We start from the raw sequence: 23,740 nt of genomic DNA on the forward strand, positions 1-23,740 counted from the left end.
AAGGCGCTCAGGTCCATCATCCGCACCGCGCTGCTCTGCACCAGCGCCTCGCCCGCCGCTGCCTCGGCCACCGCCTCGGCCGCCGCACCCCCGTCCTTGTCCACCCCAGGCACCGACACCTCGTACACCTCCTGCTCCTCGTCCTCCTCCACCTTCTCGAACTTCACCTTGGGCACCAGGCGCACGGGCGGCCGCGTCTTCCGCCGCGTGTGCTTCTCGAAGGCGGCCTCCACCTCCAGCACCTCCTCCTCCACCGGCTCCTCCAGCGCGCGCCCGTTGCACGCCAGCTGGTAGATGTCAGGGCCCGGTGGCCCGGGGTCCCCCGTGGTGGTCCCGGACAGCTCGGGTCCCAGGTCAGGGTAGAAGGCCTCGGCGCTTATGGTTGCCCCGAAGAGCTCATTCTCGGAGACCAGACCCAGGACGGCAGCCTGAGCCAGCGAGAGCACCACCACCGCGTCGGTCTGTGTCCCTGAGTCCTTGAAGCGCTCCATCCCGCGGCGGCGCCTAGGAGGGCATCGCTGTGGGGAGAGCAGGGGACACTGGTTACTGCCGCCAGGCCACGTCCCGAATCCCGGCCACTCAGGAGGCTGAGACCTGAGATGCCAAGCCAGCCCAGGCAGATAAACCAGAGACTCTGAAATCTCCAATGAACCAGCAAAAAGCTGCAAGTGGAACCATGGCTCGGAGGGTGGAGGACCAGCCTTGAGTGAAAACGCCACGAGAGCTCAGAAGGCTGTGACTTCAAACCCCTTCTGTACCAGCACAGAAAGAAGGAAAGAGGGAAGGGAAGAGAGGGACGAGAGGAGGGGAGGGGAGGGAAGTTCTATATAGCATGGACAGGACTGGCTATGCTGACCTGAGGTCTTTCTTTCCTGCCAGGAGAGCCGGACACGAGTGTAATTACAGAGCTAACGGTATCTACCCATCTCCCTGTGGGATCCTGGATAAGCCCCGCCCCACTGGCCTGTCTTCCCACATGTCGTTGGGGAGGTTGTACTTCCATGATTTGCCAACTGTACCCTGTAAGTCCTTCCAGAAGTCTTCAGAAACTGAACTCAGAAATGCAAAAACTGTCCAGTGCCAGTGGCTCATGCCTGTCATCCTAGCTACTCAGGAGGCTGAGATCTGAGGATCGCAATTCAAAGCCAGACCAGGCAGCCAAGTCCATGAGACTCTGATCTCCAATGAACCACCAGAAAACAGGAAGTGGCACTGTGGCTCAAGGGGTAGAGCGCTGGCATTGAGCGGAAGAGCTGAGGGACAGCGCCCAGGCCCAGAGTTCAAGCCCCATGACTGACAAAAAAAATAAATAAAAATAAAAAAATCAAAAACAATGCCACTATGTGAAGAACCGGTCAAAAGCAGCATCAACTCAAACGTGACACAGACCACGTTCAACCCTGAGCGGCCCTGCTGGCTCTGCCACCGGGGTAATTAATTTTACACAGCCCTCTAGACGACTGTGAGGTGTTAAACAACTGTCACCATTTGCGATAGCTCTGGCTGGAGAATGGCTTTTTATATATAGGATAAAAACAAGTCAACATACAAAAATAAATCTGGTCTCCAACATCGGCTGCCACCTCTTCAGCTCTGGTGCAAAACGCCTGTCTGTGGAGAGGACCGTTGCTTTTCTCGATTAAGGAAACATTACATAGTTAAGTATCTAAATTCGGCTGGGCGCCAGTAGTTTATACCTATACTCCTACCTACTCAGGAGGCCGAGGTCTAAGGATGATGGTTCGAAGCTAGCCAGGCCAGAAAAGTCCTTGAGCATCTTGAACCCAGGGCTTCATGCTCACTAGGCAAGCACTTTATCACTAAGCCACATTCCCAGCCCTCCTTGAGACACTAATCTCGAATTAGCTACCAAAAAAGCCGGAAATCGAGCCAAGCCTCAAGTAATGGAACACCAGCTCCAAGAATGGCACCCAAGGGGGAACACACACACACACACACACACACACACACACACACTCTTGCTGATTAAAAATAGGAAGTGGCGCTGTGGCTCAAGTGGTAGAGCACTAGCCTTGAGCTTAAGAGCTGAGCCCAGGCCCAGAGAGTTCAAACCCCACGACCAACCAAAACAAACAAAAAAAACCCCCTAACTTCCAGGTTCAAAGTCAGTCTCTCACCTAACCAGTTCCTGTACACGAAGCCAAGCCACCCACCTGTCCTGGCACTGCGTGTCCTCCCTTCCTGGGCGCCAGCAGGCCAGGCATGCACCTGCTCAGCCAGCCCTGTGCACCTGTGCATAGCATACAGCGCCCCCCCCCGCCCCAGGGTGCCAACCCCAGCTGAGCTGTTCCTTCCTGCGCCCACCAGGGCTTCCCGGGCCTATGGTGCACCTCGGCGTGCCCGGGGCTGCCCCAGCAGAGGGAGGGCAATGCATGCACACCAGGGGCTTCTCTCCCAGGGCTGGAGCCAGGCATGTGGGCAGCGGACAGCTCTTCCTCAGGAAACAGGCCCAGGCCCGGGGCTGCGGCCCCCCAGCGGAGCTTCCTCTTCCAGAGTCTATAAATACCCCAGACAGGAACTGTCTTGAGACAGACACTGGAGAGGCAGCGTGGCGGGACTGGGGTCCATCTGGAACGTGGGGGGGGGGGGGAGGGAGGAAGAGGGGTCGGAAGGGAAAGGGCAGGGGCTCAGGCCCTCTCCCCCAGCAGCTGCTGGAAAGGACAGCTAACCAGGAGCAGCTTGGCCTCAAGCCCTAAGCTGTCCCAGGTGGCTGTGCAGCCACTCTCCCGTGCCTCAGTTTCCCCTTCTAAATCTCCAGAGGGAAGATGTGATACTTGCAAGGTCAGCAGGTGATAGGATGCATTTCAAAACTCTAAGCGCGCTAAGCACGCACCGCCACCCCACTGAGGCTGAGGTTTGGAGGATCTGGGTGTTGAGTATACAGCGCGCGCGCGCACACACACACACACACACACACACACACACACACACCATGATGGTACACACACACACACAACAATGGTTTGTAGGATACAGAACTGAGAGATTTTTCTCAACCCCAGGCTCCAAGTTCAGGAAAACTCTGGTTATTCTGAGGGCCCTGCTAAGAACTGAGCGCTTTTTCCTTCATCTCTGCAAAAAGCATCGACAAAGCTCCGGCAGCGGGACGGGGGGGGGCGGGGGGGGCCGGGCTGCTTTGCCGACCCTCGGAGCCACGGAGGAGCCCACCGTGCCCAGCTGTGGCGGTGCCGGCAGGCAGCCACCCCGCTTTCTCAGCAGGCTAGGGGTGTCCCCGCCCCGCGCCCCGCTGCCTGGCACAGCACCCGGCTCCCCTGTCGCGTCCGCTGTGCTTTGAGCCAGCAATGCACTTGGCACTTTCTCCAGACTTCCCCCAGGCAGGACCTGCTGGTCTTGGCAAGGCGTACGCTAGGAAGTTGGCACTGTGTCTTAAGTTCAAATCCCAGTGGCTTATGGGTCACGTGGTGGCCTCAAGCCCGGTCCTCTGTGTTCCCCATTTCCCCCAGGGGTGGTGAGGAGATGGCCGGGAGGCCGGTGCCCGGCAGTAACAGGTGGTCAGGTGGGGAGAGGAGCCGTCTGGAGCACAGTGCCGCCCGCCCGCCCGCCCGCCCGCACCCCCAGGAGTAAGATGCAGTGGAGTGGCCCCGGCCCAATGCCCCTAGCCGACTTCGTGGCTCTGACTGGGCCTACTGGGCTCTCGGAGGCTCCTGGTCACTGGGGGCCAGCAGGAGCGGCCCTCCCCCTCCCCTCCCCCTCCCCCCGCCAGTGAGCCAGCCTCCTTCTCTCACACTGACCACCTGGGGGAGGGCAACGCGTGCGTCTGGGCCTGTAGTCTCCAAGCACGGAGGAGCGGCTGGGCAGCGCCCCCTAGCGGGCCTGCCTCACCAACACCAGCCTCTGGTTCACCCCTTCCCATGCCCAGAGCAGAGTGGCAGGGAAGCCCAGTGGGTGCAGCCCCCCCGCCCCCAGCGGCACCTGCCCCCCAAGAGCAAGGACACAGAACAAAAGCCCCCCCATGTCCTAAATAGAGGGATTCAGAGGGCTCCAGCCTCGGACGGGGCATCCACTAGACGCAGCGGGGCCTTCGGCAGCGCTAACCTGGTCTCCACACAGCACCCGAGAGAGCAAATGTCCAAGGCAGGGAGAAGAGACAGACAGACAGACAGACAGAGGGAAGGAGAAGCTGAATGTCGTTGTGCTGAGAGTTGGGGGAGGGAAGTCATGGAGAAGAGAGAGAGGAAGGAAGGAAAGAGAAAAAAGAAGGGGAGGGCGCACAGGAAGGAGAGCGTGGGGGAAGGGAAGAAATGAAGACACTAGGAAGGAGGGGTAGAGGAGGAGCCGCAGTGAGGGAGGAGGAGAGGAGAGGAGATAGGAGAGGAGAGGAGAGGAAAGGGAAAGGGGAAAGGAGGGAGAGAGGCAGGCTGTAGAGGCCAAGAAACAAAGCCCTGGAGGGGGAGGGGAGGGGCTGTGGCACTGGGAGGTGGGAACAGGGGCAGCCATTTCCCTCAGCTTGGCGTTGTCCCTGGGGAGGGAGGAACGCATGACCCCTGAGACCCAGCAGCCCCCTCCTCACCCCCCCAGCAACACCCCCCCCCACAAGCTGCAGTGCTCTGCTCCCAGCCCTGTGACCCTGTGGCCCTGTGCCGGTGACTCAGTTTCCTCGTCTGCACAGGGCCTGGGCCCTGTCACTCCTCCCTGGCCTGAGACCCCTCCCACTCCATTGTGGAGGGAGGCAGGGCAGGCCAGCGGGCTCAGGACATCGGGGCACAGATGCTGAGCCCCCACAAAAGTCCGATCTGATTTGGGATTGGAAGGGCAAGAGCCATGTTGGAGAAAGAACCAACCAGAACAACCTGATTATGTGCAGATATTCTCTGACAAACCCTTACCACCGAGAGCGGCATCTCAACAAACTAAAAGAACTGGGTATGGTGGTGCCCTCCTGTCATCCCAGCCCTGGGGAGGCTGAGGCAGGAGGAGTTAAAGAGGCCAGCCTGGTTTCCAAACACAAATCAATTAAGTGCTGGTGGTTCCCGGCTGAGATCTGAGGATCCCAGTTCGCTGCCAGCCCAGACTCATCTCCAATTAACTACCGAAAAGCCAGACACGGAAATGCGGCTCAAGTTGGTAGAGGTCCAGCTTTGAATGAAAAGAAGCTAAAGGACAGAGCCCAGGTCCCGAGTTCAAGCCCTAATACAAGCTCAAAAAAACAACCACCAAGAAATACACACACACTGACCCCAGACACAGGGGCTCGGGCTCAGGGCTCGGGTTCCTGCGACGGCGGCTTTGCTTCGGCTCCAGAGGACGCCCACTCCTGTGGCTGGCCTGAGCACTGACGGGGACTAGTTTGCCCTGGGCCTGTTCATCCGGTTCCTTCCTTTCCACTCCCGCAACTGAGTCTGATGCCAACGCCTTAATTGAGCGCCTACTAGGTGTCAGCTAGCGCACCCAGGGAAGCTCAAACCTGGGGCAGCTGGCCAACGGGGGCAGCAGCCTGCCTAGGCTGGGCAGTCCAGGCTATCCCAGCTGTGCGGCTGGGGTGGGGAGGAAGTGAAACCTGGCTGGCGTTTCCCCACAGTCCTCTCCCGGCCCCACAGGTAACCCCCCCACCCCCCCTGCGCCAGAGGAAGAGGAAGGGAAAGCAGAATGCTGGGGCCTTGTGCAAGGCCTCCAGCTCCCGGCAGCCCTGGATTCTCTCTCTGCCTCAGCTTCCCCTTTTCTCTGTAGAGCGATTCGCTGAGCCCCAACTCCTGCCACCAACCCACAAGCCCCACGAGGCGGCCTCTGGTCTTGTCTAACCCTCTTTCCCTCTCTTCAGAGACTGATGGGTTCTCCACCCCCCTCCTCCACTTCCTTTTCCTGACCAGTTCCTCCCCCTGCACACACATGCAGGGCAAGGGACTCCTGTTTCTGGAAGATTCCTTGTCTTTCCTCCAATTCCAGAAGGAAAAAAGAAAACTCTTCCTCCAACAAAGGTGATGGGGTGAACTCCAAAGTCACCGAGTTCACATCACAGAACACCAAGCAAGCCAACCGCAGCCACCACAAACCCAGACTGGGCTTCACAAGTTGCAGGGCCACAGATAAGAATCTCCAGAGAAGGAAGTCTGCGAGCAAGCGCATACTTCAGACCTAAGGGCTCCTGAGGAGCAGGGAGGAACATTCTCATCTCACCCCTGTGGAAACTGAGGCAGGCACCCCGCAGGCTGGGTGCGGGGGCCCTGTTGGGCCTGCCCTGTCGGCGTTCTTGTTGGTGGGATTTCGGCTCCCCTTCTCCCCCTCCTCACCCTGTGCCTGGACTCCTGCCTCCGGAGCCCTGCCTTCTCCATCCTGTCTTCCTCTCCCTCTGTTCCTCCCCTCTTCCGTTTCCATGGCAACCCCATCCTTCGCTCTGCCATTCGGTGGAGCATTCCGGCATCTCTCTCCTTCCATCTCTCCTCCGGTGCAGGGGGAGTCCAACCCTCCCCCCACACACACTTTGCTTCCTGCCTCTCCCTCCTTCCACTTCCCTCTGGTCCCCTCTAGAGTCCTCTCTTGTGGCCTCAGGACATTTACTCATCTCTTGCTTAAAGAAAAAAGGAAGGAAGGGAAACCCCACCCCTCACCCCAGCCCCTCCAGTGCGGTCCTCTGGACAGGAAGGATCACGGGAAGGTGGGGGTTGGAGGACAGGGCCCATGGGGGGGAGAGGCACCCTAGAGGGAGGGACCCCTGCTCCCCCCAAAAGCTGCGCCCCACCCAGGATGGAGCAGTGGCAGGATGCCCAGCGAGGTGTGGTCAGCCAGGCCCCAAACACCCCAGGAGGCGGGGGGGGGCGGGGAGAGAACCGCAGCCACGCGGTGCCCAGCGAGAAGGGAACCCATGGCCGGCTGCCACGGCCCCAGCTGCAGGACCACCCCCGCCGGGCCCCCGGGTCTCACAGTGACCCTGGATGGGCTGTGGATGCCCCACAGGTAGTGCGACCCCAGGACACAGTGAGCCCGGGCTCCGGGCCCCCGAGTGATCAGGACACTACACTTCCCCTGAAAGGCAGGCCCGGCCTCTGGGGAGCCGGAGGAGGAAGCCAGGACGGCCCCTCTGCGCGGCCACTGTGGGCAGGACTTCTCACACAGCCCCCCCGACCGCAGCAGGGAGAGACTGCACACACCGAGCCCCTCCCTAGGCCGGCCGAGGTCCGGCTGAGGTCCTGCGTATGATCGTGTATACGGAGCCTAGCAGCTTACTAACAAAGGGCATTTTACAGAGGAGGAAACTGAGGCTCAGAGGCACTGAGGGGCTTGGCCAAGTTTCCCAATATGTCAGAGCATAAATGAAAACTGAGTCTAACCTCATGTCCACTTTAAGTTCAAGGTGGTGAGTCAGGCATTGGCGGTTCACACCTGTAACTACTGTGAGAAGAACACACACACACACACACACACACACACACTGGGGTTCATGGAGGTGTGGCATCAGTAGCAGTGTCAGATGAACAAGTATAAGGCCTTGAATTCAAATCCTAGTACTGGCAAGACAAACAAACAAGAATAAAAAATAGCCAGGCACCAGTGGCTCACACCTGTCATCCTCGCTGCTCAGGAGGCTGAGATCTGAGGATTGTGGTTCAAAGCCAACTTGGTCAGGAATGTCTGTGAAACTCTTATCTCCAATAAACCATCAGAAAACCAGAAGTGGTGCTGTGGCTCAAGTGGTAGAACGCTCGCCTTGAGCTGAAGAGCTGAGGGACAGGACCCACACCCACAGTTCAAGCCCCACGATGGACTGGAAAAAATAAATAAAAGGGAAGGGAAATAACACAAATGGTGAGCTCTGGAGAGAAGGCTACACACAGCAGGGCTGACGTGCACAGTAGGGCCCCAGGGAAAGGGCCGTTACTGCCACTAGGACATCAGCATCCATCTGCTCTCAGGCCCAGAAGATGGCCAACCCCAGAACCCCACTCTTAGGTTGAGACGAGATTAAGAGGCACACACACCAGCGCAAAGCACCAGGCAGGAAATTCATGGGGTGCCACAAAGTACAGAATAACTGTTTAAAAAAAAAAAAAAAAGGCCCAGGTTCAAGCCTGGATAGACGGAAGAGGCCGATGACCGGAGCAGCGAGAAGGCGGGTGCCAAGGGCCGAGGCCGGCCTCCCCTCCCACAGCCGGCCTCCATGCCCACAGAGACCCGGGCAGCGCCACCTCCCCGCCCACCCCCGAAGCCATGCCTGCCGCGATCAGCATTTATTCTGCAGAATGATGCCAGGCTCAGAGTAACACAGCTTCTCCTCCATTCACGTACGGCCTGGGCGGCCGGGGGAGGGAGGAACGGCTGGCTGGCTGGCTGGCCGGGTTGGCTGAGCGTACACACGCAGACATCACACGCACGTTGAGTGGAGCACAAGTCCACCTACCCACACCTGACCGCACAGTCCAGCCGGGAGGGACGGGCATGCAGAGAGGCCGTCCCAGGAGGCACAGGAGGAGGAGGCCTGGGGCAAGGCATCCCCGATCACAGACACCGAGGTGCTGGACAGACGGGATGTGCAGGCAGGCTCCGGGCAGGTCCTGAGCCTATGTCCAGGACAACCCAATTCTCGCTCAGGGACCAGGATGGTGAGCAGCACGGTGGGTGGGGGCTCTGGGCCATGGTGCTCAGATCTGACGCAGACGCAGGTGACCTGAATGCCAGCGTGACTCCAGCAGAGACGACACCAATAAAACAAGACCCCAGCGTTCCCAGCGGCTGTGAGGGGGTCCTCCAGGCCCTGCCTGGGTGAGTGCCTCCTGCCTGTAATTCCAGCCACTCAGGAGATCTGCAGGCTCAAGTTCCAATACCAGCCCTCTCTGAAAAGTCCCAGACTCCAAGCTCAAAAGCGACTGACCAATGGCTGGGCTGGAGGATAGGCCACCCCCTTGACAACGTGAGCTAGCATGAAGCCACAAGTTCAAACCCCAGTAACACACACACACACACACACACACACACACACGAAACAAGCAACTCTCCCACCCCCAACAGCTGCTTCTCCAAGGCCAGAGAAGACTCAGATACTAACGAGGAGCCAGGTACCAGGGTGGAACTGCATTTGAGACAGGACCACTCCTACCACTCCTAGCTTGATTCGTTTCTCCTCCAGTTCTGAGACTGGGTCTCCAACGGGAAACCTGAAGCACTCGCTTACCACTGGCCCTCTACCAGCTGAGCTGTGCCTCCAAACCTGTCCCTGGCTCTCACCGCTGCAGCGGGTGCATGCACACCAGACACACCACCCGGCCCAGGATGAGCACGAGGAAACACATCAACTTGACCGGGTTCAAGGAAAGTACAAGAGGCTGGGCATGAACCTCAGTCCGCAGGAAACTCCGACTCCAGTGCTCAGCCCTCAGGAGAGCCCCTGGGGGCTGGGGGTCACAGGGGACGGAGCAGGGGACCAACAGATGGCCCTGGGCCAGGGGGCTGAGTGAGAAAACCTCATCGCTTACCTCAGATCTCACAACCCCTGCAGGTGCAAAGCCCAAAAGACCACGCTGCCTGGTGAACTACAAAACCCAGCATGCCCCCCTCCACACAGGGGTGTGCCTCTTCCTGGAATCACCACTACCACCCCCCCCTCGACAAAGAGTTCAGATAGTCAGGATGAAGGACAGGAGACACAGGAGTGACAGCCATACCCCAAACCAAAAATGGTCCACTGCGGTTTACAGACTTTTACAGAAGAACCTTCCTAGAAGATTCTGGGCAGCGTGTGTACAGACAAAGCCCTCATGCCAGCGGGACAGACTGGCCCACCGCCCTGAGAGGGGCTGCGCCGGCCCGGGCAAACGCATGACCTCATCTAATCCTCACCCAAGCCCACGGCGCCCACGGCTAGTTCACAGCAATACCCTTGGGGACCAACTTATTTCTGGACCTTTCTGAGGTCCAGGAAGGTGGAGGAAGCCTTCAGAATATGTCTGCTCAGAGCACGCTCTGGAGGTAAACTACTTCCAGACAGAGGACAGCCGGTGGCTCATACCTGCTCTTCGAGAGGCTGAGATCTGAGGATCGCAGTTCAAAGCCAGCCCTGGCAGGTAAGTCACTGAGACTCTTATCTCCAATAAACCAGCAAAAAACCTAGAGGTGGCGCTGTGACTCAAGTGGTAGAGCACTAGCCTCGAGCAAAAAAGCTGTGGGACAGCGCCCATGCCTTGGCTCAAAAAAAAAAAAAATTGTCCCATATAACGATGACAACAGGGGACATCCAAGCAGGTGATACATTAGGTACCACCTGTAACCTACGAATACAGTGGCCTCTGCCTGCCCCATTCCATCCACAGCGTATATTCCCTTGTTGCTCAGATGGCTGCACCTGTTCCATTTCCTTCCTTCTCCTCTCCCTCCCTTCCTCCCCACCAGACAGTGTGCAGTATGAAAGCCCAGACTGGCCTTGAACTCCCCATCCTCCTGCCTCAGGCTCCTCAGGGCCCAGTCTCTCCTCATATTTCCTGGGTGGAACGGCAGTCTAGCCTGTCCACGCACCGCGCTGCAGGGCGTCAGGCATTGTAGTCCAAGCCTTCAGTAAGACACACAGGGAGGAGGCGCTCAGCCCATGTGCAAACACCGCGGCCGGCGCCACGAGCATCCATGGTGCACACGCCTCCAGTCCCAGGCAGTCAGCTGTAAGGACAATTTTCCCAGCAGGTCGTGCGTGTGGCTGGCCTGTGGCTGGCCTGGAGTCTAGGCAGGCCTCTGCCTGGGAAGTACTAAACACAGGAGCTGGAGCCTGGAGCCTCCCTGCTATTCTTAGCTTGGGGGCCACACAGCCAGGTCCTGATGCCCGTTCTTAAAGGGGAACAGCCCTGCTGCTCCCCGCCACCTGCAGGCTGGGGTGAGGGCTCGGGGAACAACCCTGCTGCTCCCCGCCACCTGCAGGCTGGGGTGAGGGCTCGGCTGGGCTTCTGGGAGACATCCAGAGGGGTGGTGTCCCCCAATCTCCATCCTTCCTCCCCCTCCCCCCCTCCGTGTCTCCCCCAGGTGCTGATGGGTCCTCCACACAGTGGGTGTGAGGAAGCATGCCTCACCACCCCGAGCCGCCACCCTGCCCCGCCCTCCAGGAAGCTTGGAGCTCCTGACTCACAGCACGCCCTTCTCCTCCTCCATCCCGGCCGGCCGCCACCCATCCCTGCTCCTGCCAGCCTCTACCTGCCCCCCCCCATCTTCCTGGGGGAGACCCTGGCCTCTTCTCTGGATGAGGGAGACGACAGGGGGGGGTATGGGGGGAGAGGAGACAGGTGGTCCCCAAGGAGCCAGCGGGAGCTGCCGTGACAAGTTACACCCCCGCTTCTATGCTCAGGCAGCACCCACTCCCACCCCGGGCCAGGCACAAGTGTGGAGGAGGAGAGGCTGTCCCCTCTGACCTCCAGGCCTCAGCTCCTGAGGTCCATACACTCCTCCGGCTGGCGGGTGGTGATCCAGCAGAGATGACAGCCTGGTGGCTCCAGCCAGGCCCCCCCCCCCAGTGGCTCACCCTGTCACCCCAGCTGCTCTGGAGGCTGAGATCTGACCGTGGTGATATAAAGCCAGCCTGGGCAGGAAAGTTCCTGAGGCTCTTGTCTCCAATGAACCACCAGAAAACCAGAATGGCACCTGTGGCTCCAAAGCACTAGCCCTGAGGAGTGAAAGAGTGCAGGCACAGCGCCCAGGCCCTGAGTTCATGCCCCAAGATGAGCACACACGCGTGTACACACACACAAACACACACACACAGTATAGTCTCTGACCTCAGAACCACAATGAGTCATAGCAGCAACATCAAAACCATCAAAGTGCCAGGCATACGAAGGGAGCGATGATTAACTCTATGCGGGGAAGCAGGTGCCCAGACAGGTTTTATAGCAGGTAGTGTAGGAGTTTAGCAGGAGGCACCTCTGGTCCTGTCACACACGATGTGTCACACAGCTGTGTATGAAGCCACAGCTGGCAGATCCTTCCTCGCCAGGGACATTCTGGGGCCAGGTCAACCTGGGGCCCACGGCTCCTGCAGCGATGGGGCAGCCAGTGGGGATCTGCAAGTGCCCAGCTCTCATGAGCTCACCACAGCATCTCCAACAAGCCCAAGCCCTGTCTGGGCACTGACAGGGGGGCTCCATGCTCACCTTTGACCTTCGCCGACACCAGCCCCACCCCAAGCTAGCAGAAGAGGCAGCAGCAGCTCACAGTGCCTCCCAGCTGCTGGGTTTGGGGTTCCATTCTGCAGCTCCCAGGGGCCCCTCACCTGGCAGGGACCCTTCCCACACACTGCCACTCCTCAACGCAGAGCCGACCGAGACCCATGAGCTCAGTGCATGCTGGGAAGTGATGGAGGAAAAAAAAAGAAAACCACCCATGGGCTCCCTTCTGGAATGAAAGCATTTCTCCACTGCTCCCTTCCCTCGCAACACAAGCGCTATTCAAAAGGAAAAAGAAGAAAGGAATCAGAAAAAAAAAAAAAAGGGAGGCAAAAAGAAAAGAGAAAAAGGGGAACTGAATAGAAGAAGCCGAGGGAGGGGAAAAAAGAGGAGAAGAGAGCGTCGGAGGGAGGTGGGCAGAGGGGGAATGAAAGGCAGAAGAGAGGGGAAGGAGGGCGCACACAAAGGGCGGGGGAGAGAAAGACAGAAGCTTTGAAAGAAAGAAAGAATGTTCCAGCATGAATGTGGCGTGCAGGGGATGGAAAGGGGCGCTTGAAAAGGAGCAGCGGCCCCATTCACACGCGGTGCCAATCACAGGACAATGCCAGCCCTTTCTTCCTTCCTCCTTCTCTCCTTTCCGGAGAGGGAGAGGCTGAGAACCGTAAGTTCACTGCGCAAAGTACGGAAAATACAGTGGGCTCCTGGGAGAGACATCAAAGAGCTATTGTGACCATCCCCCAAACTCAAGGCACCCCGAGAAGGGCTCCCTGGCAGCCATCAGCTCTATTTCAGGGTCAGCTGCCCCTGTCCTGGACCTGGTAGTGACTGAGAAACTCATGGGGACAGCTCTAGGCCTGGGCAGCCGAGGGCCCCAGGGGAGGCCGGGGCCCTGGCTGGGGGGCACTCGGACACCAGGGCCTTACTCCCTGGGACTGCGTCAGCGGGACCCACAGTGATGCTCAGAAGGCCAGCACTGAAGGAAAGCCCCGCGCCCCGCTAGCCTCAAGAGGGGCTGATATGGAAGGGGAAAGGATGGGCTTGCTTGCTTTTCTTTCCTTCTTTCTTTCTTTGCTGGTCCTGGGGCCTGAACTCTGGGCCTGGGCACTGTCCCCTCAGCTCTTCAGCTCAAGGCGAGCGCCTTGAGCCTTGAGATCAGGAGTTTGAGGCCAGTCTGGGCAATATAGTGAGGTGGTCATCTCAACGAGAGAAAGAAAAAAAAAGAAGAAGGGATCAAGGAAGGCACTTGAGCCACAGCGCCACTCCCAGCTTTTTCTGTGTATGTGATGCTGAGGAATGGAACCCAGCGCCTCAGGCATGCAAGGCAAGCGCTCTACCAGCCCCATGGTTTTTCTTGATGTGTGTGCGTGCGTGCGTGCGTGCGTGCGTGCGTGTGTGTGTGTCCTGGTCCTGAGGCTTGAACTCCAAATCAGGGCCTGGGCACTGTCCCTGAAGTCTTTTTTTTCCTTTTTTCCGCCTTACCACTTAAGCCACACCTCCACTTCCAGCTTTGTGATAATTTCCTGCCCAGGCTTCCTTTGAACTGCAATCCTCAGATCTCAGCCTGCTGAGTCTCTAGAGTTAAAGGCATAAGCCACTGGCTCCTGGCTCTCTTTGCTGTTTTTGTGTGAGAGGGTCCAGCCTCATAGCCCGGCTACGACGTCATCAGTCTCGTGAGGCCCGGGCTGGCCTTGGCCCGGCAGTGTTCCTGCCTCAGCCTCACAACTGCTGAGAGACCAGGTGTGCACTGCCACACCTGGCTGCCTGCCTCCCACCCTTCTTCTTTTTTCTTTCTCTCTCCTTGAGATGACCATCTCACTATACTGCCCCGACTGGCCTCAAACCCCTGATCTCAAGCAATCCTTCCACCCTGGCCTCCCAGCTTGGACTACAGGTGTGTGCTGCTGCGGCTGGTCTTGGGGTCTTGGTGAGCCCAGGAAGACCGTGTGGGCTCTCTGCGCTTCCCGCCTCCTGCCTGCACACACCAGCCGTGGGCTGACGGCACCCACACACGGCCTCAGCCCGGGAACCAAGACGTCCCCGGAGACGGCAGACACACATCCAGGGCGCCCTTCTTTGTCTTGCTTTCTCTTGCCCCTCCTGACTGCCTTGACAAACCTGAAATGGGGTCACCTTTACGCAGAGGCTGCTTCTGCCTGATCATCAGACCTGGGTAATGAGACACGCCAGGGAGGAGAGGCTGTGGGAGGAAGACTGATTGGTTTATTGATTGATTGATTGACTGAGCAGTCTCAGCCTTCCCTGTCTATTGAGCTCTGTCTATGCTGGCCCAGGGGTATGGGCTGTGATTACAAGCAATGGAGGCCGACGGGCCCTGGGAAGCAGGAGGCGCATCTGGTGTGGGCAGCGGGAAGGGGGTGCAGGGACTCTGCCATCTTTGTCAAGAAGGCTGAAGTTAGAAAGGACCCAGAGGCTCCAAAGCTCTCAAGGATGCTGGACAGAGGGACCTCTGGAGAAGACGGAGCTCAGGAGCTAAAGCCTAATAGAACCACAATGCAAAGACACTTTTGCATTTCAGTTAGACATATGCAAATAGCCATGAGTGTTTATTGAGTGCCTACTTAGTGCCAGCCTGCTCTCCCACATACTCCTATGGTGGTGTCAGCGAATGAGCTGCACTAGCCTCATATTCACCATCGTATCACATGGTAGGAGCAGCAGGCAGGAAATCGGGCAGCTACAACTTGGAACACCAAGCGCCCTGGCTCCGAGAGCTGGGGTTGAAGCAATCCAGTCAAAGGGCAGATCTGGGCAGACGGGGGGGGGGGTCAGGAAAGCTTTCCCAGGAGGCCGCAAGGAGTTGCTTTAGGATATTAAGGCAGCTCACATCTGTAATCCTAACTACTCAGGAGGCTGATGTGTGAGGACTGAGACTTAAAGCCAGTCCAGGCAGGAAAATACGTGAGACTCTGATCTTCAATGAACACCAAAAAGCTGGAAACGGAGCTGTGGTTCAAGTGGTAGAATGCTAGCCTAGAGCAAAAGCGAAGAGGCAGCGTGTAGGCCCTGAGTTCAAGCCCCAGTACTGCCATGCACACACATGTACACGCATAACACACACACACACACACACACACACACGAGGAGTAGAAATTCAAGAGGGACAGGATGCCCAGCTCCGCTCCTGCCCCAGGTAAAGCAATGGAGAAGACACAGTGGGGAAAGCCTGGAGGACTCCCCAAGGAGTAGAGACTACGCACAGCACAGGCCTCAGGTAGGGGCTCCCAGGGGGGCATGTGGCCAGAACCTTTGAGCTGGCTCCTACCAGGCTGTGGCTATCTGGCGTTCCCAGATCCCAGGTGTAAGCCAGCAAGGCACAGGGAGGGGGAGTGTGACAGCTGGCAGTCAGGGCAGGTCCAGGCTGGAGGTGACCCGGCACAGCGCCAGCAGGGACCTGGACCTTGGTGACAAAGGCTCAGAGCCACCACCTGGAGTCCTGAGGAAGGCTGGCCCCTATCCCATTATACCCAGCAGCTCAGGGCCGGGGCGGCGGGCAGCCATCCTGCACCTGATCCAGTCTCCCGCCCCCAAACCGTGGTATCTGTGCCCAGTCCCCCAGCTGCTGGCCCACGGGTCGGGACACACACCTGCCCGACCGGTCAGACTTGCTGCAGAGTGCCTACAATCATCTGTACAGTCAGCTGGGACATGGCAGAAATACAATATAAAGTTACACCTGCTGAGGGGTGTCTGACTCACTGGCAAGAACAAAGGGAACAAGGTGGGGGGTGAGGGGCACCCTGTGCTCAGGACCTCCCTGGAGAGGCAGTGAGGACACCGGCAGGCTAGTGCTGAAACTATGCAAATGGAACTTGAACTTATTCAAATGCAGGCACCATTCTAGAAGGCAGCTGGCTGGCAAAGCCCTAACCACACAGATCCACACCCAGCACCCAGGCCTTTCTGGGCTGAAAGACTTTGAGGAAACAAAATGGAATAAAAGGCAGGAAGCTTGTTGGGTCAGGAAAACAGCCAGGAAAACTCATTTTGTGGAGGACAATTGGGGAACTCTGAGTAGGACAGCCGGTGGGTGGGGCTGTGTACACAGGTGATTGGCTGCAGTAACGATTGGTTGACTTGAGCCCAGCCCTCAGCCCCAGATGTTGGCCTAGCACATCAGCCTCCTGAAACATACCAGGCTGAGGTATTTAGGGGTCAAGCACCTCGCTTTCAAACTGATACCCCACAACCACCTGTCTGTGACAAATGGCCACGAGGGGCAGGCCAACCGCTCTTCACTTTTCTGTCAAGTTTGGCAATCTCAACACAAAAACATACACAGGCTGCGTGGAACAGCGGGGCTCACGCCTGTCATCTGCGGATGGAGATCTGAAGCCAACCCAGGCAGGGAAGTCCAGGAGATTCTAATCTCCGATGAACCAGCAAGAAGCTGGAAGCAGAGCTGTAGCTCAAGTGGTGGAGCCACGAGGACAACCACCCAGGCCTTGACCGAGTTCAAGCCCTTAGATTGCACAAAATACTATCCGCTGGAGTAGACAGAAAAGGCCACAGGGACCGGGCCCGTCCTTCCCAGCTCTGCGGTTGGTGGGGAAGTCTCTGGGTGGCACAGCTCCGGCCGGCTGCCCATATGTCACCGCTCTATGTGTGCACTCATTGTGGCTCCTGAGTTGGGGTGCTGACTCCGGGGGCTCCCTCCTGTTGGCTCACGGCCACTGCAGCGGTCCAGCTCAGCCCAGCTCAGCCCTCTTCTCCTGCTGGGCAGGACGGGTGGGAGAACCAAGCTTTCTTCCCCCGGAGGTCCTGGCTGGTCCCCCTTTGAAGTCCAGGAGGCCGAGCCCCTGGTGGAGGAAGGCCCTGTGACGGGCAGGGGCTCAGGCCTCCTTGCCCAGCCTCCTCAGTGCACACGTGGGCCTAGAGCACCCCAGACACCAGGCAACGAGCATCCCTCCGTCCCAAGGGGGTGCCGATGGGGACCACTTCCCCACACTCCTGACTTCCTACTTCCGCTATTCCCTCCCCTTCCCTTCCCAGAAGGCCTCTGTGCAGAAGCCACAAGACACCACTCTAGAAAGGCCGACTGGCCTCCAGTATGGCGGGGGGGGGGGTGACTGTGGCTACAGACGGGGTCACGGGAAGGCCGCATCACGAGGGTCGCGAGGGCCCACGTACTCACAGGTCCAGCTTCTGCCTAACCTTTCCCACGCCCTGCCCTGGCCCTCGTGGGAGCTGCTGTCCCCAGGTCGGTTCTGTCACCTCCTGGCATGTCCCCGGGGAATGGAGCAGGTGTTCTTGCCACTGCGGCCAGCAAGGCTGACAGCCGAATGTGGCGAGTGACAAACGCTCACAATGAGAGCTCACTGCCGGCGACCATCTGGACAGAGCCAGAGGGCCCGGAGGAGGGTCAGCCCTCAGCAGGGAGACACTGGCCCAAACCATCCACAGTGGCCTCCTCCAGGGACCTCCCCCGTGCCAGGCCCTGGGAGAGAAGGGCTTCCCCAGATAAGAGAGATAGGAGCCATGGGGGGGAGGGGGGGCAAGGGAGGAGGGGAAGGAAGCCGCAGGGATGGGAGGAAGGGAGTGTCTGAGTTTAGATAAAGAACAAAAAAAGGAAGCAGCTGGTGGCAGTGGTTCCTGCCGGTCAGGCCAGCAACTCAGGAAGCTGAAATCTGAGGATCCCAGTTCGAAGCCAGTCCCAACAGGAAAGGCTGTGTGAGACACTCATCTCCAATGAACCATCAAAAAGCCGGAAGTGGAGCTGTGGTGCTAGCCTTGGGCACAAAATCTCAGGGACAGCACCTGGGACCTGAGTTCAAAACTCAGCACAGGCAGCAAAAAGGGAGAGAAAAAAGAAGTGATTTGGGACCAGGAGAGGAGCTTCAGTGGCTCCGGAGGTCAAGTCCCCAGGCTACCGCAGAGCACCCCAACTCGTGACCACACAGAACACCGCAAGGCCAGCCACACTGATGGCTGGGCCGACTTGGGGGTGTAGGGCTGTGTCCTCACCCTGAAATCCTTACTCATCTTCAAACCTGGCCGACAATGTGATGGCCAGTCCTGCAGGACCCTGGCTGACCTTGCCGAGAACATCCTCACTGGCTGGGAGGAAGGCGCCAGGCTGACCACGTGTGGCCACCACGTGTGCCACTCATGTGGGTCCCTAAGCCACACTGGACATTAGGACAGTCAGGGCTTTGCTTGCAGCTGAAGAAAAAGCCTGGCCAGATTTGGCTGAGATGCTGGGAGAGCACGGAACGGTCCAGATTGGGAATGTTAGGTTGTCTGTCACCAGCTACTCAGGAGGCTGAGATTTGGAGGACTGGACTCTTATCTCCAATAAACTAATCAGAAAAAGCAGGAAGTGGCTCTGTGGCTCAGGCGGCAAGACCAGCCAAAAACAAAACAACCAGGAGAAGCGATGGGACGTCACTGCCCTGGGAGCCCAGCCCTGGCGGCCGGCTCCCTGCAAGGACAGTAGAGCCACCATGGTGAGTCTGTCCACATAGGGAGCCTACGGTCTCCTCCGCCCTTGCTCAGCGTGCCGCGTGACATCAACACCACACAGGCCCCCTTGCCACACACCCGGACGCCATGGCCTGGCCCAGTATTCCCCCCCCCCCACAGCGCTCACCTCCTCTGCCAGGTCTGCCTGTCCTGCTGCTACCTGATGATGCCCAAGAGGGACCCCGCATCCCAGCCCCGCCCACACCTCCCGACACAGCCAACGGCCGGCCACTCAGATGACTGAAGCTCTCTGGTCCAACTGGGCGGATGACTTGGCAGGGACTCCAAAGTCCCGCCAGGTGCCAGCTGTGCAAATGAAACCAACACACCTGCAGGCAAAACCCAAGGCGGCGGGAACCCGGGCACCCTGCCCAGAAGCGGAACAAAGCGGGGCTGCAAAGGCCTGCAAAAGGGTGCAGGGACCCCAGGTAGGCAGGAAGCGGGGGACTCAAAAGCCAGCGGGAGGCTGGGGAGGGTAGAGAGGAGCTTCAGCCAACGGGCCGCCCCGGCTCTGCTGGCTGCTAGAGAGGAACAGAGTTAATCAGCAGGAAATTGATGGCCGCCACCAGCAAGGCACATGCGTGGGCACGCACGCATGCGCACGCACACATGCGCACAGAAGCACCTGGCCATCTCCTGCAACCCATTTTTCTGCTAGATCTTCAGATCTCAGCTCCTGAGTAGCTCGATTTACAGATTTACCATTTTTCTATTTCTAACACTCCTCTGTCTCTGCTTCAGCACAATGATCGCCACAGTGGCAGTATCACGTTTCTGGCGTGCTGGCGATGCCGCCAGTGTTTATTAGTTATTTATAAAACTGATACTTTATCATGATGAGAACATACCCTTCGATTCCCTTTACAGCATATTGATTAGGGAGAAATGGCAGTTCAATTTAATCAATTTCTCCCCTTACATATATTGTAGTAGTTTTACTTCTTTAACTCATTAGCACAGCAGTTACTAATTAAGTTCTCCTGATATTGACCTTTCTTCCTTTTTCTCAGACCATGGGGTTGGGATGGGTAGCTTGTGTGTAAAGTATTTCTGGAGGGCTGGGAAGGTGGCTCAGTGGTAGGGTGTTTGCTTCGCATGCAGGAGGCCCTGGGTTCGATTCCTCAGCACCACATAAGCAGAAAAAGCTGGAAGTGGCGCTGTGGCTCAAGTGGTAGAGTGCTAGCCTTGAGCTGAAGAGCTGAGGGACAGCGCCCAGGCCTAGAGTTCAGGCCCCACGACCGACCAAAAATATGTGTGTGTGTATATGTGTATTTCTGGATTGTGTAACAGGGTCTTCTCTTCCTTATGCTCAGGCCTATCCGTGTGACTTATTTTTTTTTAATTTTTATTTTTTTTTTGGTCAGTTGTGGGGCTTGAACTCTGGGCCTGGGCGCTGTCCCTCAACTCTTCAGCTCAAGGCGAGTGCTCTACCACTTGAGCTACAGCGCCACTTCCGGTTTTCTGGTGGTTTATTGGAGATAGGAGTCTCACGGTCTCTCCTGCCCAGGCTGGCTTTGAACTGCGATCCTCAGATCTCAGCCTCCTGAGTAGCTAGGATTACAGGCGTGAGCCACCAGCGCCTGGCTGTGATTGTCTTTCAGAATGAACTGGAGAGCTCTCCATTTCTGGCTAAAGCCAAGGAACAGTGTGCTGCTGTGGGTCTTACCAAATTTGAAATTAACTAGCCATGATACTTGGGGTACACAACTTCTGGGCTAGGGGAGGCAGCACTTGAATAAGAAATCACTAAACCCTCCCCAAGGAGGTACACACGCAGCTGCAGAAAAGCTCCCATGTAATTGAGATTCTCAAATTTCAGCTACTGTTATGAATCTTTTTTTAAAAAAAAATATTATTATGAAGGTGATAGACACAGGGGTCACAATTACATAAGTCAGATAAAGAGTACTGGGGTTTGAACTCAAGGCCTGGGGGTGGTCCCTGAGCTCTTCTGCTTAAGGGTAGCTCGCTGCCACTTTGAGCCACAGGGCCACTGAATTGGAGATAAGAGTCTCAAGGACTTTCCTGACTCGGCTGGCTTTGAATTGAGATCCTCTGATCTCAGCCTCCAGAGTAACTAGGATTAAAGATGTGAGGCACCAATGCCCAGCTAAGAGTACATTTCTTCTGGAGCAATGTCTCACCTTCCCTCATTCTCTCTGCATCAATTTTCTATCTTCAAAATCTCTTCCAGATCTGTCCCCTTTCCCATTCTTGTTATTGTGTTTCCTTTATCCATTTTATTGCTCAAATCATTTGCCAGAGGTTAGTGGACTTGTCTGTTTAGAAACATAATCTTCAGGGCTGGGAAGATGGCTCAGTGGTAGAGCGCTTGCCTTGCATGCCTGAGGCCCTGGGTTCAATTCCTCAGCACCACATAAAGAAAATGGTCGGAAGTGGTGCTGTGGTAGAGCACTAGCCTTGAGTTGAAGAGCTGAGGGACAGCGCCCAGGCCCAGAGTTCAGGCCCCATGACCAGCCCCCCCCCCAAAAAAAAGAAACATAATCTTCGCTTGGATGTATCTGCTAATTTCACTGGAAAGCTGTTTTCATTTCTGCCTTTACTTTTTTTTCTTCTTTTCCTTTAGGGCTGTTTGTATTTTTCGCTAAGATCTCAGGCTGAATGTCCCATTTATTCTTTTTCTTCCTTTTTAATACTGAAAGCATTTAAGGGGAAGAGAAGGGTGCCAGCTGTCTCCCATAGCTTTGGTGACATGGTGTTGTGGCTTTCAACATTTCTCTAAATATATGTCACTCTATTCTTTATTTCCTCTTCAGCCCAATAACAGTTTAGGCGAGTGCTTTACATTTAGTCAGAGGCTGGTTTGTAGCTGGAGTTTAAGTGTGCCATAGTTGTATGTGCCTGTCCTGGGGCTTGCGTTCAGAGCACAGTACGGTCGCTTAGCTTTTTCACACAAGGCCACAGCTCCACTTCTGGCTTGTTGGTGGTTAGTCAGAAATAAGGAAGAGTCTCCCAGACTTCCTGCCCAAGCTGTCTTCAAACTGTTATCCTCAGCTCTCAGCCTGAGTAGCTGGGATTACAGGTGTGAGCCACTGGCACCTGGCTTTTTAAATGTCCAGTCATTTGGCTATGTGGAACAATCAAAGGCCCCACGCTGGCCGGTGTCCGTCCTGGGAGAATGGAGGTCCTGCAAGTGGCTACTGGGAGCTGAGAAGGTTTTGCAAACCATATGTGTGTTCACAACACAAAACGTTTTCAGACATTTACTTGCCATAATATTCTAGGGAGAGAAAAACGACAGGATGCAGGGTTCTATGTGCACGTAACGGTCCAGAAACAGCCTGATACATTCATGTAGAAGACGGAGGAATTCACGAGAGGACCTGGCCTGGTCACTGCCAGTTGGGGATTATGAGGATCAATTCTTGCTCTAACATTTATCAGTATTTACCAAACATCCCTATACAACCATCAGCCTGGCTAAGGACAATCCTGCTTTCAATGTTGATTTGCCTACAGCCAGGAAACCAACCTGCTCTGTGGCTCAACCAGGGCTCCAGGTAGGCTCCCCGCGATCAGGGAGTCGAGGAAGCCACTAGAAGGACTGGAGGTGCGCCGATTCACACCCAGACGATGCTAACACAACCAGCTGCACCCAAGACACACCAGGAAGCCTGCCCTGTGGCCATCCACCCAGAGGGGACAAGTGAAGGAGACAGAGATGGAGGGAAGGAGAGATGCTATGGGGGGGTGGGGTGAGGGAGTCCAGCTGTCATCACAGTACATATACAACCTGTGCTTTTTCTCTTGTCCCTGCCCTGTGTCCTATATCCTGGCCAGAGAGGCAAACGTCCACTCGGCTACCAAGGCACCAGGAGGCAGCGACCCGCGGAGTCTCCGGGTCACCCAACTACCCAGGCGAGCCATCCCACTCAGCACACACAACATGGTTAACTGTGGACTCCCCCCACCCCCAACCCAGTGCTGGTGGCTCACACCTATAATCCCTGCTACTCAGAAAGCTGAGATCTGTGGATCTCAGTTCAAAGCCAGCCTAAATACCAAAGTCCATGAGATCCTTATCTTCAGTGAACCACCAAAAGCCAGAAAGTGGTGAAAGTGGTGCTGTGGCTCAAGTGATAGAAAATGTCCCCAAGGCCCACCCAGGGGAGACCGCCCCTCCCCCACTCGCGCCGGCCTCTCCCGCGTGGCACAAGTCCTCGCCTGCTTCCTGGAAACCCAGCTGTCCGCCCTTCAGGAACTGGGCCTTTGTGTTTTTGTTTTCTGAAACCCACCCGGGCAGCAGCTGGCACGCTGGTTCTCTTAAAAGGAGGCACTTGGGGCCGTGGCCTGGCTGCGTTGGGCCTGTGTGGACAGAAGGGCACAGGGGTGGTGACACGAGGACCCGTCCCTTCTGAGGGCAAAGCAGCTGGGAAGAGAAGGCCCTCTAGGGCCCCGATGGCGGCAGAGGGGGAAGAATGGGAAAGGAGGAAGCTGGCAGAAGAAACAGGAAGGCTCAAGTTAGCCTAAGCAATGTGACTTCCTTAGTAACTTCCCCCTCACACACGGGCCTGAGGAACTGGACTGACCAGAGCCCAAGGTGTCTCCTGGGCTAGGGGGGTTGGGCTGCTCAGGAAATCTTCAGCCTGGGGGGGCGGGGGTACCAGCTGCTGGTGGTCTCCACACTGGGGCAGGATGTTTGTTCTCCAGCTTCCTCCCGGAAAACACAGCTGCTTGTTTCCTGACAGATGACTATCTCCATGCCTCCTAGCATGGGGTCCTTGAGGTTTTTCTGGGAAGACCTAAGACCTGGCCCTATTTGGGGTCCCAGAGGACCAGACAGACCCTAGCCCGAGCTCCCGCCACAAACAGAAGGGCAGGAAAGGGAAGTTCTTCCCCGGCCCAGCCTGGCTGACATCTCCGCACCTCTCACAGCTCTGTCCTCAAATCTAACATGGAGTGGCAAGCCTGTCACACTAGTTTCTCAGAAAGGCTGAGATCTGAGGATCACAGTTCAAAGCCAGCCTGGGCAGGAAAGCCTGTGAAACCATCTCCAATTAACCAGAAAAAGAAGCCAGGAGCAGAGCTATGGCTCAAAGTGGTAGAGCATTACCCTTGAGACCAAAAAAAAAAAAAAAAAAACAACAACAAAAACCTCACAGACAGTGCCCAGGCCCTGAGTTCAAACC

General features: G+C 56.9%; 1 protein-coding gene across 1 annotated transcript in view; it reads right to left on the reverse strand.

The window, feature by feature from the left end:
• The window catches only part of Znf710 (zinc finger protein 710), a 31,472-nt gene extending 12,705 nt beyond the window's left edge, over nucleotides 1-18,767 (reverse strand). Inside the window, exons 1-2 of the mRNA XM_013011868.1 lie at nucleotides 18,718-18,767; nucleotides 6-518 (exon numbers count right to left, since the gene is read on the reverse strand). Of these exons, the coding sequence (XP_012867322.1) occupies nucleotides 6-491 (486 nt within the window). The 5' untranslated portion in view covers nucleotides 492-518; nucleotides 18,718-18,767. The remainder of the gene's footprint in view (nucleotides 1-5; nucleotides 519-18,717) is intronic.
• Nucleotides 18,768-23,740: the final 4,973 nt, after the last annotated feature.

This window comes from Dipodomys ordii, unplaced genomic scaffold (genome assembly GCF_000151885.1).
Source record: "Dipodomys ordii isolate 6190 unplaced genomic scaffold, Dord_2.0 Scaffold15, whole genome shotgun sequence".
NCBI classification, from domain to species: domain Eukaryota; kingdom Metazoa; phylum Chordata; class Mammalia; order Rodentia; family Heteromyidae; genus Dipodomys; species Dipodomys ordii.